At 33.7% G+C, this 17,500-nt stretch overlaps 1 protein-coding gene across 2 annotated transcripts in view; it reads left to right on the top strand.

The window, feature by feature from the left end:
• The window catches only part of LOC135216411 (high affinity cationic amino acid transporter 1-like), a 58,788-nt gene that overhangs the window by 21,148 nt on the left and 20,140 nt on the right, over nt 1-17,500 (top strand). For both annotated transcript variants that reach the window (XM_064251705.1, XM_064251704.1), the window contains exons 2-5: nt 4,284-4,580; nt 7,875-8,003; nt 10,273-10,428; nt 12,581-12,685. In XM_064251705.1, the coding sequence (XP_064107775.1) occupies nt 4,364-4,580; nt 7,875-8,003; nt 10,273-10,428; nt 12,581-12,685 (607 nt within the window). In that variant the 5' untranslated portion in view covers nt 4,284-4,363. The remainder of the gene's footprint in view (nt 1-4,283; nt 4,581-7,874; nt 8,004-10,272; nt 10,429-12,580; nt 12,686-17,500) is intronic.

Here is a 17,500-nt window from a genome sequence, read left to right as displayed (position 1 = left end):
ACAAAATTGGGTGCATGTGCGCAACTCTATCTAGAGAATGTGTTTTATTGTCCTCCAAAGCCTTGTGTAAGGTCTTCATGTAAATTTTTCCATCTACCAGAATGACTCGGGGAATTATATTTGGGAGAGAAATAATATTAGTAAAAAAAATTTAATAAGGTATAAAATGCCTGACTTGTATACTAGGTTCTCCTGGGAAGTGTCTCCTTCTGCTAAGAAATTTTTGGATAAATAACTATACGTAAAAATGCTGTTGATAATGTTTTGATATTTCTCGGTTTTTTATCTTTATTTGGTTATTTTGGAGAGGTAATTCACTGGTGATGCTTATATGACACTGAATTGCCTTCAAGTGTAAATAGCTTTACAAAATTCATATGGTCATCGTACTACGATGATCCGTTGATACAGATACTGAACTTGATATTGAATAGACTCGAAAGCAGATGGCTACTGTTAAATATCTATCTATCTATCTATCTATCTATCTATATATATATATATAATATCTATATATATATATATATTATATATAATATATATATATATATATATATATATATATATATATATATATATGTGACAAAAAATAATAATAACAATTGAGAAAAACACTTTATCACGAGACTTTATACAATGTTCTAGGGGGTCCACAATAATAAAAATGTTAAACGTTTGTGTATAATTTATAAACACCATAAGAGCTGTCGAACCCTTCTCTGGTATCATCTTCAATCCAAAAACCTTCTCTGGTATCATCTTCAATCCAAAACAGTAAATGCAATTTTTTGGACTGAAGATGAACCCAGAGAAGGTTTATAAAGTTTATATAATTTATACACGAACTTTTAACATTATTGTAGTGGACCCTTAGAACAACAGCAACAACAATAATAATCACAAACTTCTAAAAATTTTATTATTGTAGACCCCTTAGAACCAACAACAAAAACAATAATAATAATAATAATAATAATAATAATAATAATAATAATAATAATAATAATAATAATAATAATAATAATAATCTATCATCTGTTCTCATCAATTGTTGAAAACATCAACACGATGAAATTATCTTTAACCCTGTATGCTGTAAACATTCCCCAAGAAAGGTCCTGTCAATCAGTCTTTCAGCTCTCTAAATTGGCTGGGGTCCATTTGCATATATAGTTGCTTTCCAACTGCGTAAATACTGACTGACACACAAAAAAGTTTTCATTAACCTTCAAAACGACAAGTGTTCCAGTTTATCTAGTAATTTTTTTTTCTCATCATCTCAAATTGAAGTGTTTTGAATAAGTAAGTGTTTTCGTTGATTTTCTTGCTTGATATTTTCTTGGAATATCGGTGAAGGAATATGGTGAAACATTTAATCAGCCAGTTTATCACACAACTTGAAATCTGGTGAGTGAGTCATTGTTAGTACTCCCCACTGGGTGGGGATGGGGGGGTTGTTAGTGGCTTCCGTCAGTGTCCCTAATGTGGTGTACTGTAGGCATTAGTAAGGGTTGTAAGAGGCGTTCTTACGGCCCCTAGGTACAACCCTCATTGTTTAGCCTGGAATTTTTTTTTTTTTTAATGTTCCAACTTTAGATCACTAAACTCCACTGTATTTCACCTCTCTCCTTTATTTTCTACATCTCTCGCTGTCCAACCACTCCAACTCCTCCCCGTTTTCACTGCCTTTAGACCAGAAAGAGCGAAAGTAGCCCGGTGCTCGGCCAGGCTGCCTAAATTTCAGAAATCAATCAAACTCGGTTCACAATTTTCCCCAGCACGAGTCATCTTCACACCCCAATTGAGAAGAGCTATTTGTTCTTCCCGAACGGCCTCATGTTCCTTGCAGAGTTTCAACGACCACCTGAAGACTTGGATAAATTAACCCTCCTTTACATTCCCCGCTTACAAGGGAGTATGCGGCCATTTACAAGATAAAGCTTCCTAGCCGAGCAAAAGCTTGCATAACGCCTAAACTTTACAGCTACTCCTCCTAAGCCATGATTGAAGTGTTTATGTAAATTGCGTCTGACTTCAACTTTTTTACGAGTTACGGCGGCTGATTTACATTTTCCCCTTTTTTTTCAGTGATGACATCAGTTTCAGACTTCCAGGAAATTTGTTTGAAGAGTGTTTTATGTCTTCCCTTCTTGCTGAATGGAAGACAATTTTTTTGTGAATGTATAAAAGAAAACAGTAAATCACTTAATTACTTTACTTGACAAGATCAAGGTTTTGATACAACGTTAATACAGTCATGCTAAATTCAATATTTTATATTAAGAGGAATTAAAACCATAATTTACAAGAAAAGCAACTTTATTGATTATATCTAAGCAATACAGTGAATCTTGTTCCAACTTTGCATCTTAATGGTGGGGCTATCAAATTATTATGATTTTTTTTATTCTTTTCATTTTTTTAATCTTTTGATATTTGTAGCCTTGACCGTATTCTGTATTTCCGCTTATGACTTAGCTGTTGTTGTTGTTGTTGTTGTTGCTGTTCTTGGGGGAGGGGTTTTACGAAAGTTCTATGGAAGAACCTAAAAGGGTCTGGAAAAAGGTGTTTCGTGTTGAGTAAAAATACATGAATTTCAGGATAGGATATTTATGACTTACTTATTAGAATAAAAATGTAAAAAGTAAATAATGTGCGTGTTAACCAGTACATAAAAATAATATCTAATGAAATATAGCATATTTATATTAATTTTCGTTGGTGAAACAACGCTCTATTTGACCATAGATTTTAGCACGTTTTAATTTACGTTAAAAGTTAGTAATATAATGTTTACAACTTATGCGTGAGAGGAAAATCTTGCATGCTTATCAAGCAAGCTGGAGGTCGTATCGCGCCTTGTTTATTTTTAATGCAGTTTTGTATTCAGTTTGTGAATGTAAAAGGACACTGAGTCATCAGTGAGATAGTCACTTAGTCAGAGCTTAGTTTATGAGGATTCCACGATGTTCTATCCCATAAGGGGGTAGTGCCGTCAGCTCACCTCACGTGGCGCACTGAAGGCATCACTGAAGGATGTTCGCAGCGTCCATTCGGCCCCTAGCTGCATCCCATTTTAATCCTTTTACGTGACCTCCATTCGTCGTTCCATTCTTCAATCTAGCTGCATAACTTCTCTCATCTATCACTTCTCTTCTTAGCTTTATCATTCCTGTCCCTGTTAAGTTTTTTCTCCAAGTTCCAGCTTTGTATTCGTCTACTTCATTTCATTTTTCTGATTCTCTTCCATCTTGCTGTCCAACCCCTCCAACTCCCACTTTTCAGTGTCTGAAAAGCTGAAAGGTCGAGATTGCTTCAGATCTTGGCTTGAAAGTCTACATTTCATAAACTAGATCAGAAGCGCTCTACACATGATATGAATTAACGAAATTGGCTCAAATAATCCGCCCAGCTGTTATGTTTCCCTGATTCAAACTGAATAACATATTGTTATTCAGTGAATAACATTTTTACGCAGTGAATAACACATTGTTATTCAGTAAATAACATATTGATACTCAGTGAATAACACATTTTTACGTAGTGAATAACACATTGCTATTGAGTGGATAACATATTTTCTACTTTGTGAATAACATATTGATATTCAGTGAATAACTTATTGTTATTCAGGGAATATCGTATGGACACTCAGTGAATAACATATTATTCAGTGAATAGCATATTGTTTTTCACTGAATAATAATATTGTTATTCAGTGAAGAACATATTTTTACTTCGTGAATAAAATTTTGAGATCCAGTGAATAATAGTGAATAACATACCGTTATTCAGTGAATGTTATATCGTAACTTAGCGAATAACATACTGTTATTCACTGAAGAACATAATTTTACTTCAGTGAATAACAGTGAATAACATATTGTTATTCAGTAATTGTCATGTTGTTACTTAGTGAATAACATTGTTATTCAGGGAATACCATTGTTATTCAGTGAATAACATATTGTTATTCAGTAATTGTCATGTTGTTACTTAGTGAATAACATTGTTATTCAGGGAATACCATTGTTATCCAGTGAATAACATATTGTTATTCAGTAATTGTCATGTTGTTACTTAGTGAATAACATTGTTATTCAGTGAATACCATTGTTATCCAGTGAATAACACATTGTTATTCAGTGAATAACTTATTGATATTAAGCGAATAACAGTGAATAACATATCGTTATTCAGTGAATAACATAGTTTCTCAGTGAATAACAATAAGGCAACTTGATAAAACCTCAAATGATCTTTTCCATCTCTCTTCATTCCAGACTCGTTCGTGAGATGTGATTCAACCGAGGAAAGCGCCATTTTGAAAGTCCTCATTTAATCCAACATCCTGCCCGCAACGATGCCGACGTTCAGGGAGCGAATCACCCGGAAAAAGATCGTAGACTTCGGCGGCAGCGAGCTCAGGAGAGCCCTGACCTTCTTTGACCTGACCCTCCTGGGTATCGGGTCGACTATAGGCGTGGGGTTCTACGTCCTGGTCGGAGAGGTCGCTATATATACGGGTCCGGCGGTGGTCGTGTCATTTCTGATTGCTGGGATTGCATCTTTATTTGCTGGTGAGTGGGCATTAAGTACCCATGTACACACACACACACACATATATATGTATATATATACATCGAACTACAAATGTCCTTTAATATCCAGTTCGCTCTACCTCGGAATTCATATATTTTCATATATGTTAACTGAAGGAGAATTTTTTGTTTAGTTGATAATAATTTCGTCCTCTCTTGGGTTCGAACCAGCGCCCAGCGGACAGAGGAGAAATCAGGACTTCAGTGACTTCGATAACGTCACTGAAGTCCTGATTTCTCCTCTGTCCGCTGGGCGCTGGTTCGATTCCACAAGAGGACGAAATTATTATCAACTAAAAAATTTCCCTTCGATTGGCATATATGAAATTATATTAATTCCGCGATAGAGCAAATTGGATATTAAAGGACATTTGTAGCTTAATGCATGTATATGAATCACGGTCGGTAATGTGATAAAAATTCACACACACGCGCACACACACACACACACACATATATATATAGATATGATATATATATATATTATATATATATATATATATATATATATATATATATATATATTATATATATCGCTTGGCTTAAAAGTATTAGTTTGATAACCAGTTTCAATAAATTCATTATTATTTTCATGAAATAAGCGAAGATTAAAAGTTCTTGGCCGCATACGCTCAGGAATGCACAAATGCATTTCTGCATGCAATAACACAAAGAGACAAAGTATTGCGAGTTTGAACAGTTCAAATTAAGAGATTGTGTTGCTTGTTTCTCTTGAATTGTGTTTAGCTTTTTCTAACAATAAAACATAGCTAAACTAGTCTGGTGACCACAATAACATCCAAGAATGAACGTCCCCACCAGAATGTAACTTCTGTTCTAAATCTACATCCTTCCCTATCTCAAAATTTAATCGATCGTTACAGGGCCCATCTTCGGTCAATGTTTCGTAATAATACGGACATAGAGTTTGTGTTAGTCCTGTCAAGAAACAGAATGACAAACGGCGACCACTCCCCACTTTTCGATAACTATGAATCTTATGAACCAAAGAATTCTCCCAGGGATGGTGAAGAAGTACTTTCGACATTCGTAGGTGAAACGGGCGTCTTAGGAAGCCTTGCTGAAAATATTTGTCCCATAATGACCTGTATGTGATGCTGTGGGTCTGATTAAATAGAATCGTTAGTGACTTCCTTTCAAATCACGACTTTCAAGTCATCGAATCTTGGTCAAAAATAAATAAATAAATAAATAAAATATAACCTTCCACCTCTTTTACTGAAAACAACTGGGCAATATATGCATCTGATTCAGAGAGACTCGTTACGTGATTTCATTACAAATCACCAACTTTCAAATCATCAAATCTTCGCTAAAAAAAAAAAAAAAAAAAAAAAAAAAAATCCATCTCTCTTACTGGAAATTACTGGGCCATATGTGCATCTGATTCCGGGAGACTCGTTACGTGATTTCATTTCAAATCACGACTTTCAGATCATCGAACCTTCGTCAAAGAACCTCCAACCTTCACCGTATCCAAAGATCATGTTTACAAAATCGCACTTGCGAGAAAAGCACGAGACACCATACCCGCTGTTGGGCCATTCCCAAACTCGAAACTACGATGGACTCAAAACATTATCGGGAGGGAGAGGCAGTTTTGGAGGAGCATAACAACCAACGCAAACTGTTTCAAAATGAGAGAAATAACTCGGGGGAACTTTCAACGTGAGACTAAGTCCCGAGAACGGCCTTTTACGTTATATCTCCCAGACAAAATGGGATAGGAAAACTTTCTCCTTCCTTGAACTTGTGCCATCTGTTTGGGCAACCAAAATATTCTCAAGTGTGTGTATATATATATATATATATATATATATATATATATATATATATATATATATATATATATATATATATATATATATATATATATGTATATATATATATATATATATATATATATATATATATATATATATAGTATATCGCATTACCTTGATTCATATACATACATCGAGCTACAAATGTCCTTTAATATCTAATTCACTCTACCTCGGAATTAATTATATTTTCATATATGCTTAACCAAAGGGTGAATTTTATTAGGCGATAATAGAATTGTTGGCGCCCAGGCGCGAACCTGGATTTGTTTTATGTGTCCTATTATCGCCTAATAAAATTCCCCTTCGGTTAAGCATATATGAAAATATATTAATCCGAGGTAGAGTGAATTAGATATTAAAGACATTTGTTTGCTCGATGTATATATATATATATATATATATATATATATATATATATATATATATATATATATATACTCGTACATACACATACAATTGCTTCCCCTTAGCCTGACGGGAGACATTAATTTGCCTCAGCAATGTTAACAGCTGTGCGTCTATGAACATTTATTTATTTATTTATCTATTTTAAGGGGGATATAGTTGTAAATTCGCTCCTGCTTCCTGAGGTTCCTCCAAGACACCGAATCCCTCACGCTGGACATTCCATCATCTCTTACAAACTGACAATGAAATCTGAGCTAGTTAAAAAGCTACGTATTCAAAGAAATCCATAATGGCTACATTTCAGATTGCTGAATAGACCCAGTGTCTCTGAGGTATGACAGACACCAGGGACTGGTCCAGGTCCTTTTTTAGGTTATCATACTCATGGTTATAGGCGCTCTTCCAGGGGATTCCGGAGGGAGACTTGGCACCTCTTGTGGCTCTTCCAATGGATGCCAAGAGGCCAAAGTTTTAGAGAACTGTTCCCTACCTTGGTTTAGCTAAGGAACCTGGTGACCAAAATTTAACAGATTACCTCCCTTTCAGAGTTCCCCTTGATAATTTACTTTTACGTCATTGAAATTCAAAAGAGTTAATGGAATGCATCAAATATCTGAATAAAAGAACGTTTAGGCTCATTGGGAGTGTCAGTAACTATAAAACTTGATATATCTGAAATATTAGATCAAATGAAAGATATACTCGACTTTGTGACACGAGTTTTTTTTTTTTATCAAATCAGCTGTTATCATTCAAGTAATCACTAAAATTTAAAAAGGGAAATGTAGAAAAAGAGCCTATAATAGTTGCCAGCTTGTATTCAAAGGCATTACTTTAAAAACCTACCTTAAAATATTGAAATGCATTACATTCAAAGCTAAAGAGTCTGACGAGTCCCACATTGATTTTGCTGGATGGTCTGCAAGACTCGTATGATGCAAATAAGGTAAACGTTTGGCAATTCATAAAACCAACAAAATAGTAAACAACATCTCTGAAAATTCTAATGCAATTTCAGGTCTATGCTATGCAGAGTTCGGAGCGAGAGTTCCCAAAGCTGGGTCAGCCTACATCTACAGCTATGTTTGTGTTGGAGAATGTGTTGCCTTCGTAATCGGATGGAATCTCGTCTTGGAATATATAATCGGTAAGTAACGATTTCAGCTACAGTAGTTGTGCCTTTGTCAACAAATGTCCTGAATGAAAGTGTATGCTAGTTAAGTCACTGATCAACATTGCAAAAAACACATTTTCAAGGTTCTTTCTCAGTCCAGTTGATTTTTGTTGTAGTAGAAAGAGCTGAATGTGAACCTTTCTTAGTACCTCTCAGTATGGTCTCTCATCTGCCTCCCTTGATTTATTATAAAACTCAAGACCTTTTCTTGTACAACTCATTCATATGCAGAGGATTTTATTCCTCGCAGATCATCCTTCTCTCTATAACTTTTCGCAGGAGATTCTTTTCATCCCTGCTTGACATTATGTCCTTCTGTTAATAAAGAACTGGAGTTATAAACATGATTAATCATTAGAAAGTCAATTTACCGCTGCCATAACCAATTTACTTGTTATTCCACTATCACCAACTCATTCTAGCTTTGCAGAACAATATTTACAAGAGCCACGAGGAAAACCGTAACATGTCCAAGAGAGATCTTATCATAGACTAGCCATATCTTTTTCGAAGAAGCGAGGTAATTCCTGTAGTTGCAACATTTATTATCTGAGTAATCTCTTGATTCGACGTGAGACCTATCTGTTTCTTAACAGAGTACTGCCCCGATATCTGGGACCTTCTTAAATGCTTTTCATCTGATAACTGAAAAGGCAAACGTTTCCACCTTTGATCACTTTGCCACGAAATCAGACAGATACAGGAATTCGGAATTTGGAAATGCATAACCTAGACATTTCCTGTATAACTTGTTTTCTTTGAAGAGATGGGGCTGTCCATTTATTTTCAAATATTAATAAAAGATTATGCTGGCCCCAGTAAATGACTGATTAGTTGATGTCACTTATTTGAGAGTATCAAACCCAACAGTTAGATTATGAAAATTTATAACTCCCTTTAGGTATAAGCTATTCCCAAGGTAGATAAGTTGATATTCTTAGATATATATACGTGTGATATATATATATAGATATATGTATAGATATATATATAGATATATACATACATACATGTATATACATACATACATATACATTATATATTATAATATTATAATTATATATATACTATAATATATATATATAGATATATATATATATCATATATATATATATATTATTATATATAATACACATATACAACATATATATATTATATATATATATAAAGTAATATAATATACAAAATAATTAAAAAAATATTATGAAATTAAAAATAAAATATAAAGGTAGAAAAAAAAAAAAAACCAATATAAGATATTGTAAAAATTAAAAAAATAAATATAAAATGGAAAAAAAATAAAAAAATTAAAAAAAAAAAAATAATAATATATGAGTTAATAATAATAAAATTAACTATACCAATACATACATATTATATAATATATATATATATATAATTATATGTATTTATATTATTAGGTATATATATACAATATAATATATTTATATATTATATATATATATAATTTATTTATATACATATATAATTATATATATATATATCATATACTATACATAATAATATGCACATATATTATATATATATATTATATTATATATTATACAGCTATATATATATTATATAATCATGTATTATATATAATATATTATATTATCTATATCTGTAATATATAATAACAATATTAATATATATAGGTAACATTATATTATATTATAATATAATTATCATAATCATATTATTATATGTAATGTATGGGTATATGTTGTATACTAATATATTAGTATATTTATATATATATATTTGTATATTGTGTATATATTATACAGTATATATAATGTAATATTAATATATATATGTATGTATATATATATGGTATGTTATTATGTCTGTATATATTATACATGTATATGTGTATATATATATACATATATATACACATATATATATGTATATATATATATATATATACATATATATATATATAATATATACATATATATATATATATATATATATATATATATATATATATATATATAAATATATATATATATATATATCAAACATCACTACAGTTGAAAAAATGAGAGACTGGGTGTATGTCCTGACCGGTTTAGACTTGACTTCTAAGCCATTAACGTAGGACTGATACAAAATGCCTCATGTATATATATTATATGTGTGTGTGTGTGTGTGTGTGTGTGTGTGTGTGTGTGTGTGTGTGTGTGTGTGTGTGTGTGTGCTATTTACACGACTGCTTCTCTTCCCACTCTCGCAGGGGCCTCAAGTGTGGCGAGAGGATTTAGCAGTTACATAGACGTCCTGGGAAACAAAGTCATGTCAGAATGGCTGACGGAGAACTTGCCTATCAATGTCAGTTTCCTTTCTGATTATCCGGATTTCTTATCCTTCGCTATGATTATCCTCATATCTGGTATGCAAACTGTGTCATTACTTCATTTATTTTAGATTCTTATTCTAAAAGCTATTGCGTCCCTCTTCAGTTATATTTTAGATTATTCCGTAAAAGCTATTAAAATGTGTTGTTGTTGTTGTTATTGTTGCTGTTGTTGTTCTTGCTATTGTTGTTCTTGTTTTGGGGGGGGTGGTAGGAAAGTTTCATTGAAAAGCCTATAAAGGTCTGGAAAAGGTGTTTCACGGGGAGTTAAAGATACATCAATTTAAGATAGGATATTTATGATTTATCTATTAGAATGAAAATGTAAAAAAGATAAATAATGTGGATATTAAACAGTAAAGAAAAATTATTTCTAATAAAATATCGTATTTATTAAATTTTCGTTGGTGAAACAACGCTCTATTTGACCGTAGATTTTAGCACGTGCCACGAGTAAGCTGGTGATCGGATCATGCCTTATTTTCCTATTATTCTTCTTTTCGTATTGCGTCAAACGTTATTTCGTCGAAATGTAAAATGAGCTTTAATCCACAGTGGTTATACTGCACGTCTGGAAGCTTGAATTTCAAGCCAATGGCCACCGTGGGGTTGTTCCATATGATAAAGTTCCATCTTTTGAATAATAATAATGTTTCTAGGAATAAACAGGGAGAACGTGTGTGTGTGTGTGTTCAGTGAAATCCACTATCCTACTGGCAATTTATCGAAATGTTTACACTATTCCGTGCTGGCCTTTTCATATTATTCGCGACATTTAAGTTGTAAGTAGAACTTTTTATGACCACGCCCACCTCTAAGGTTGGTCCTTCCCTCTACCACCTCCTTCTTCTATGAGTGAAAGTCCCCTCCTCCCCCACCAGATTTAAAGGAAAATCAATAAAAGGGGGGAAAGAGAAGGGTTTCGAGGGCTATGAAAGGAGGTCAATCAATCATTGCCAAAACATGATAGTTCCAACGAGTCTAACTAGAATATATGGCGACACTTCTGCGTTTGTTCATAAACTTCTGAATATGAGTTCGTCTATCTTGTGAAGAGAAAGACGAATACAATTAGAGAATTTTTATCTTTCCATAGGGCTAGCGGCTCCCCTGGAAATTGCTGACGCCCCCGCCCTCCCCCCCCCCCCCCCATTTCAAGAACTACTGTTATAAGGGAAGATATTGCAACATTGTACAAAACAAAATCTAAAACTGATGTGTACAGCAAATTAATTAAATAAAATGAATTAGCATGAAGACATCTTTAAGGGAATCGCTACAAAATGCATTGTGTTTCCTAATTCCGCAGTAAGTGTGAGGACAAGAACAAAAAGAATACAATATTTACTTAACTGCTACTGAAACTTATGTTAACATCTACAGCAAATCATTAATAATTAAATAAAAAGTATTAATTATTCATAATAAACTCAAACAAATTATTTAAAATCAAATTATTTATAATTAAATTATAATTTAATTATTATTAAATTTATAATTATATTGTTATAATTAAACATTTTAAATTATAATTAAATTGATATATAATTAAATTAATTATAATTAAATGTACGGTTAAATTTATAATTAAATTATTTACGATTAAATGAAACCAATAAATTCGTCAGTCAGTTGAGGAAAACTTCACACTTTTAAACTTTTACTAAAAAAGAAAGAAAAATCAATCAGGTCACTGAAACTAAAAAATTTATTCGAAATACAAATTTTGGAGCAAAATACACATTAAGAAACGCTTAAGTTTAAATAGAATCTTCTATACGGGTATAGGCATCAAACAGACATCATATCTTCTTAATTTTCAAAATCACGATTCTAGAAAGGTGTGATCCGACCTGCAGCTTAATGTAGGCGTGTGCTAAAACCTACGGTCAAATGGAGCGATGTTTCCCAGCCGAAAATTAAAATAAATATTAAAATAAATATAAAAATTAAAATAAATTCCTGTATCTTTAACTCAACGCGAAACCTTTTTCAGACCTTTTTGGCTCTTCCATAAACCTTTCCTACAACCTCCCCCCCAACAGGAACAAATACAACAAAGTAGTTAGTAGGCTTACTCTCGGAGTAACCGAAATGAATAAAGCACTGTAGCCATAACAGGAATTCATAAATATTAGAAATGTATTTGTTACAAAGAGATTGATTATACCATTTGTTTTTACTCCAGGATTATTAGCTATTGGAATTAAAGAGTCGTCGACGGTCAACAATGTTTTTTCCAGCCTCAACCTGGTCATCGTGATATACGTCATCATTGCTGCTGCTATTGATGGTAAGAAGTATGTATGTATGTATGTATGGATGGATGTATGCTATATATATATATATATATATATATATATATATATATATATATATATATATATATATATATATATATAATCATTCCAAATATACATGACGCGAAATTCTACCTTAGCAACAACCGCATTTCGCTCGTCATCCTCTGAATAATAATAATAATAATAATAATAATAATAATGATAATAATAATAATAATAATAAGAAGAATGTTCTCCTCCAGTAAACCCGCTAAACTTTTTAACCACACAATATTTTTGGGGAATTTCTTAATCCAAAAAACATTTTTCCTCTTTCACAGCCATTGCTTGCACTAACAGTCCATTTTCCACTATGAATACGACGCGAAAGAAACATGACTATCCCTCCCTCTTGGGGAGAGTGAGAGAAACATTACTCCAGCTAAAAAAGGCAGAAAAGAATCACTTGGAAAAGAATCATGACCCTCCTTGAGTTTTAAAAACATTATCTAACCTTCAGTATTGGAAGGAAAAGATCAGCCCTTCCAGAATTGAGTGGGAGAAAAATACATCAGTCACACAGCTGAGAGAGAGAGAGAGAGAGAGAGAGAGAGAGAGAGAGAGAGAGAGAGATTATCTACTCGTCTATCTATCTATCTATAAATATATAAATATACATATACACTATATTTGAATATATATTCATATTATATATATATATATATATATATATAGTATATATAGTATATATATAGTATATATATATCTATATAGTATATATAATATATATGCAGAAGCCAGGTACTATGTCGTACCTCTAAGTAAGTGGGGATACAATCCACAATGAAGTAAAATCCTCTTATAGTTTAAAATATATTTTAAACTACAAAGGATTTTACTTCATTGTGGATTGTATCCCCATATATATATATATATATATATATATATATATATATATATATATATATATATATAAATGTGTATAAAGTGTTATATATATAAAAATATATACTATTTTAATTATAATATATATAATGCATATTAATATATAAGGCATTTATTATTAAACATATATTATTACTATATATTATAATAATATATGTATAAACGTGTATTATATCAATATATATATATAATATATTATATATAATGCATATTATATATAAGCACATATATATATCATATATATATTATATATATATATATAGATATGTATATATATAATAGACACATACACATGTATGTGTACGTGAAATCTGCATTACCGCATCAAGTATCCCACTTCATATTCATCTATTTCGTTTCTTCTTCCATTTTCTATTTACCCCACTTGGTGAGCAGCGACAACCAGGCTTGGAAACTTTCAGCCGCTGTAGGAAAATTTACATATTCTGTGCAACCGAACAGAGGAAAGCTTATAACATAAGCAATGGACAATGTCTCCCCCGAGGTCGTTTCCTATGTAAATACATCTCTCTCTCTCTCTCTCTCTCTCTCTCTCTCTCTCTCTCTCTCTCTCTCTCTCTCTACGCCTAGATCATACAATGATAAATGGCTGTATGTGACGGAGTTTTTTTTTTGGGGGGGGAGGGGAGTAGGTTGTTGTAATATTGTGGGTTACATAATAAATTTTTTTGTAAGGTTTTACGTTTAGGAATAATAATAATAATAATAATAATAATAATAATAATAATAATAATAATAATAATAATAATAATAATAATAAGAACAGTAGGAGAAGGAAAACCAACCTAAGCATGGCATGGATAGACTATAAGAAAGCCTTCGACATGATACCACACACATGGCTAATAGAATGCCAGAAAATATATGGGGCAGAGGAAAACACCATCAGCTTCCTCAAAAATACAATGGGCAACTGGAATACAATACTTACAAGCTCTGGAATAAGACTAGCAGAGGTTAATATCAGGAGAGGGATCTTCCAGGGCGACTCACTGTCCCCACTACTCTTCGTAGTAGCCATGATTCCCATGACAAAAGTACTACAGAAGATGGATGCCGGGCACCAACTCAAGAAAAGAGGCAACAGAATCAACCATCTGATCTTCATGGACGACATCACGCTGTATGGTAAGAGCATCAAGGAAACAGATACCCTAATCCAGACTTTAAGGATTGTATCTAGGGACATCAGGATGGAGTTTGGAATAGAAAAATGCGTCTTAGTCAACATACAAAAAGGAAAAGTAACGAGAACTGAAGGGATAAAGCTACCAGATGGGAGCAACATCAAACACATAGATGAGACAGGATACAAATACCTGGGAATAATGGAAGGAGGGGATATAAAACACCTGAAGATGAAGGACACGATCAGGATAGAATATATGCAGAGACTCAAGGCGATACTCAAGCCAAAACTCAACGCCGGAAATATGATAAAAGCCATAAACACATGGGCAGTGCTAGTAATCAGATACAGCGCAGGAATAGTGGAATGGACGAAGGCAGAACTCCGCAGCATAGATCAGAAAACCAGGAAACATATGACAATACACAAAGCACTACACCCAAGAGCAAATACGGACAGACTATACATAACACGAAAGGAAGGAGGGAGAGGACTACTAAGTATAGAGGACTGCATCAACATCGAGAACAGAGCACTGGGGCAATATCTGAAAACAAGTGAAGACGAGTGGCTCAAGAGTGCATGGGAAGAAGGACTAATAAAAGTAGACGAAGACCCAGAAATATACAGAGACAGGAGAATGACAGACAGGATAGAGGACTGGCACAACATACCAATGCACGGATAATACATGAGACAGACTAAAGAACTAGCCAGCGATGACACATGGCAATGGCTACAGAGGGGAGAGCTGAAGGAATGATAACAGCGGCACAAGATCAGGCCCTAGGAACCAGATATGTTCAAAGAACGATAGACGGAAATAACATCTCTACAATACGTAGGAAGTGCAATACGAAAAATGAAACCATAAACCACATAGCAAGCGAATGCCCGGCACTTGCACAGAACCAGTACAAAAAGAGGGATGATTCAGTGGCAAAAGCCCTCCACAGGAGCCTGTGCAAGAAACATCAGCTACCTTGCAGTAATAAGTGGTACAAGCACCAACCTGAGGGAGTGATAGAAAACGATCAGGCAAAGATCCTCTGGGACTATGGTATCAGAACGGATAGGGTGATACGTGCAAACAGACCAGACGTGACGTTGATTGACAAAGTCAAGAAGAAAGTATCACTCATTGATGTCGCATTACCATGGGACACCAGAGTTGAAGAGAAAGAGAGGGAAAAAATGGATAAGTATCAAGATCTGAAAATAGAAATAAGAAGGATATGGGATATGCCAGTGGAAATCGTACCCATAATTATACTATAAATACCACCCAGTCGAATTGGAGGACTATGATAAAGCAAAAAAAAATAAATAAATAAATAATAAAAAAAAAACTTAGTGTCGTAATGTTGGGGGTTAGGCAATACCATATTCTTTGTAAGGTTTTACGATAATAATAATAATAATAATAATAATAATAATAATAATAATAATAATAATAATAATAATAATAATAACTCCAGCATTGTATCACAAATCACCATGCGCCCAAATGGATGACCACAAGAAGAACATCCTTAGTCCAGAAAGACAAGAGTAAGGGAAATATAGCCAGTAACTACAGGCCTATCACCTGCCTACCATTAATGTGGAAGTTACTAACAGGTATCATCAGCGAAAGGCTATACAACTACCTAGAGGATACAAACACCATCCCCCACCAACAGAAAGGCTGCAGAAGGAAGTGCAGGGGCACAAAAGACCAGTTCCTGATAGCCAAAATAGTAATAAAGAACAGTAAGAGAAGGAAAACCAACCTAAGCATGGCATGGATAGACTATAAGAAAGCCTTCGACATGATACCACACACATTAACCATCTGATGTTCATGGACGACATCAAGCTGTATGGTAAGAGCATCAAGGAAATAGATACTCTAATCCAGACTGTAAGGATTGTGTCTGGAGACATCAGGATGGAGTTTGGAATAGAAAAATTCGCCTTAGTCAACATACAAAAGGGCAAAGTAACAAGGACTGAAGGGATAAAGCTACCAGATGGGAGCAACATCAAACACATGGATGAGACGGGATACAAATACCTGGGAATAATGGAAGGAGGGGATATAAAACACCAAGAGATGAAGGACAAGATCAGGATAGAATATATGCAGAGACTCAAGGCGACACTCAAGTCAAAACTCAATGCCGGAAATATGATAAAAGCCATAAACACATGGGCAGTGCCAGTAATCAGATACAGCGCAGGAATAGTCGATGGGCGAAGGCAGAACTCCGCAACATAGACCAGAAAACTAGGAAACATATGACAATACACAATGCACTACACCCAAGGGCAAATACGGACAGACTATACATAACACGAAAGGAAGGAGGGAGAGGACTACTAAGTATAGAGGACTGCATCAACATCGAGAACATAGCACTGGGGCAATATCTGAAAACAAGTGAAGACGAGTGGCTCAAGAGTGCATGGGAAGAAGGACTAATAAAAGTAGACGAAGACCCAGAAATATACAGAGACAGGAGAATGACAAACAGAACAGAGGAATGGCACAACAAACCAATGCACGGACAATACATGAGACAGACTAAAGAACTAGCCAGCGAGGACACATGGCAATGGTTAAAGAGGGGAGAGCTCAAGAAGGAAACTGAAGGAATGATAACAGCGGCACAATATCAGGCCCTAAGAACCAGATATATCCAAAGAACGATAGCTGGAAATAACATCTCTCCCCTATGTAGGAAGTGCA

Source organism: Macrobrachium nipponense, chromosome 6 (assembly GCF_015104395.2).
Source record: "Macrobrachium nipponense isolate FS-2020 chromosome 6, ASM1510439v2, whole genome shotgun sequence".
NCBI classification, from domain to species: Eukaryota; Metazoa; Arthropoda; class Malacostraca; order Decapoda; family Palaemonidae; genus Macrobrachium; species Macrobrachium nipponense.
The sequence above is the reverse complement of the archived record's forward strand: the minus strand, read 5'-3'. Positions and strand labels throughout refer to the sequence as shown.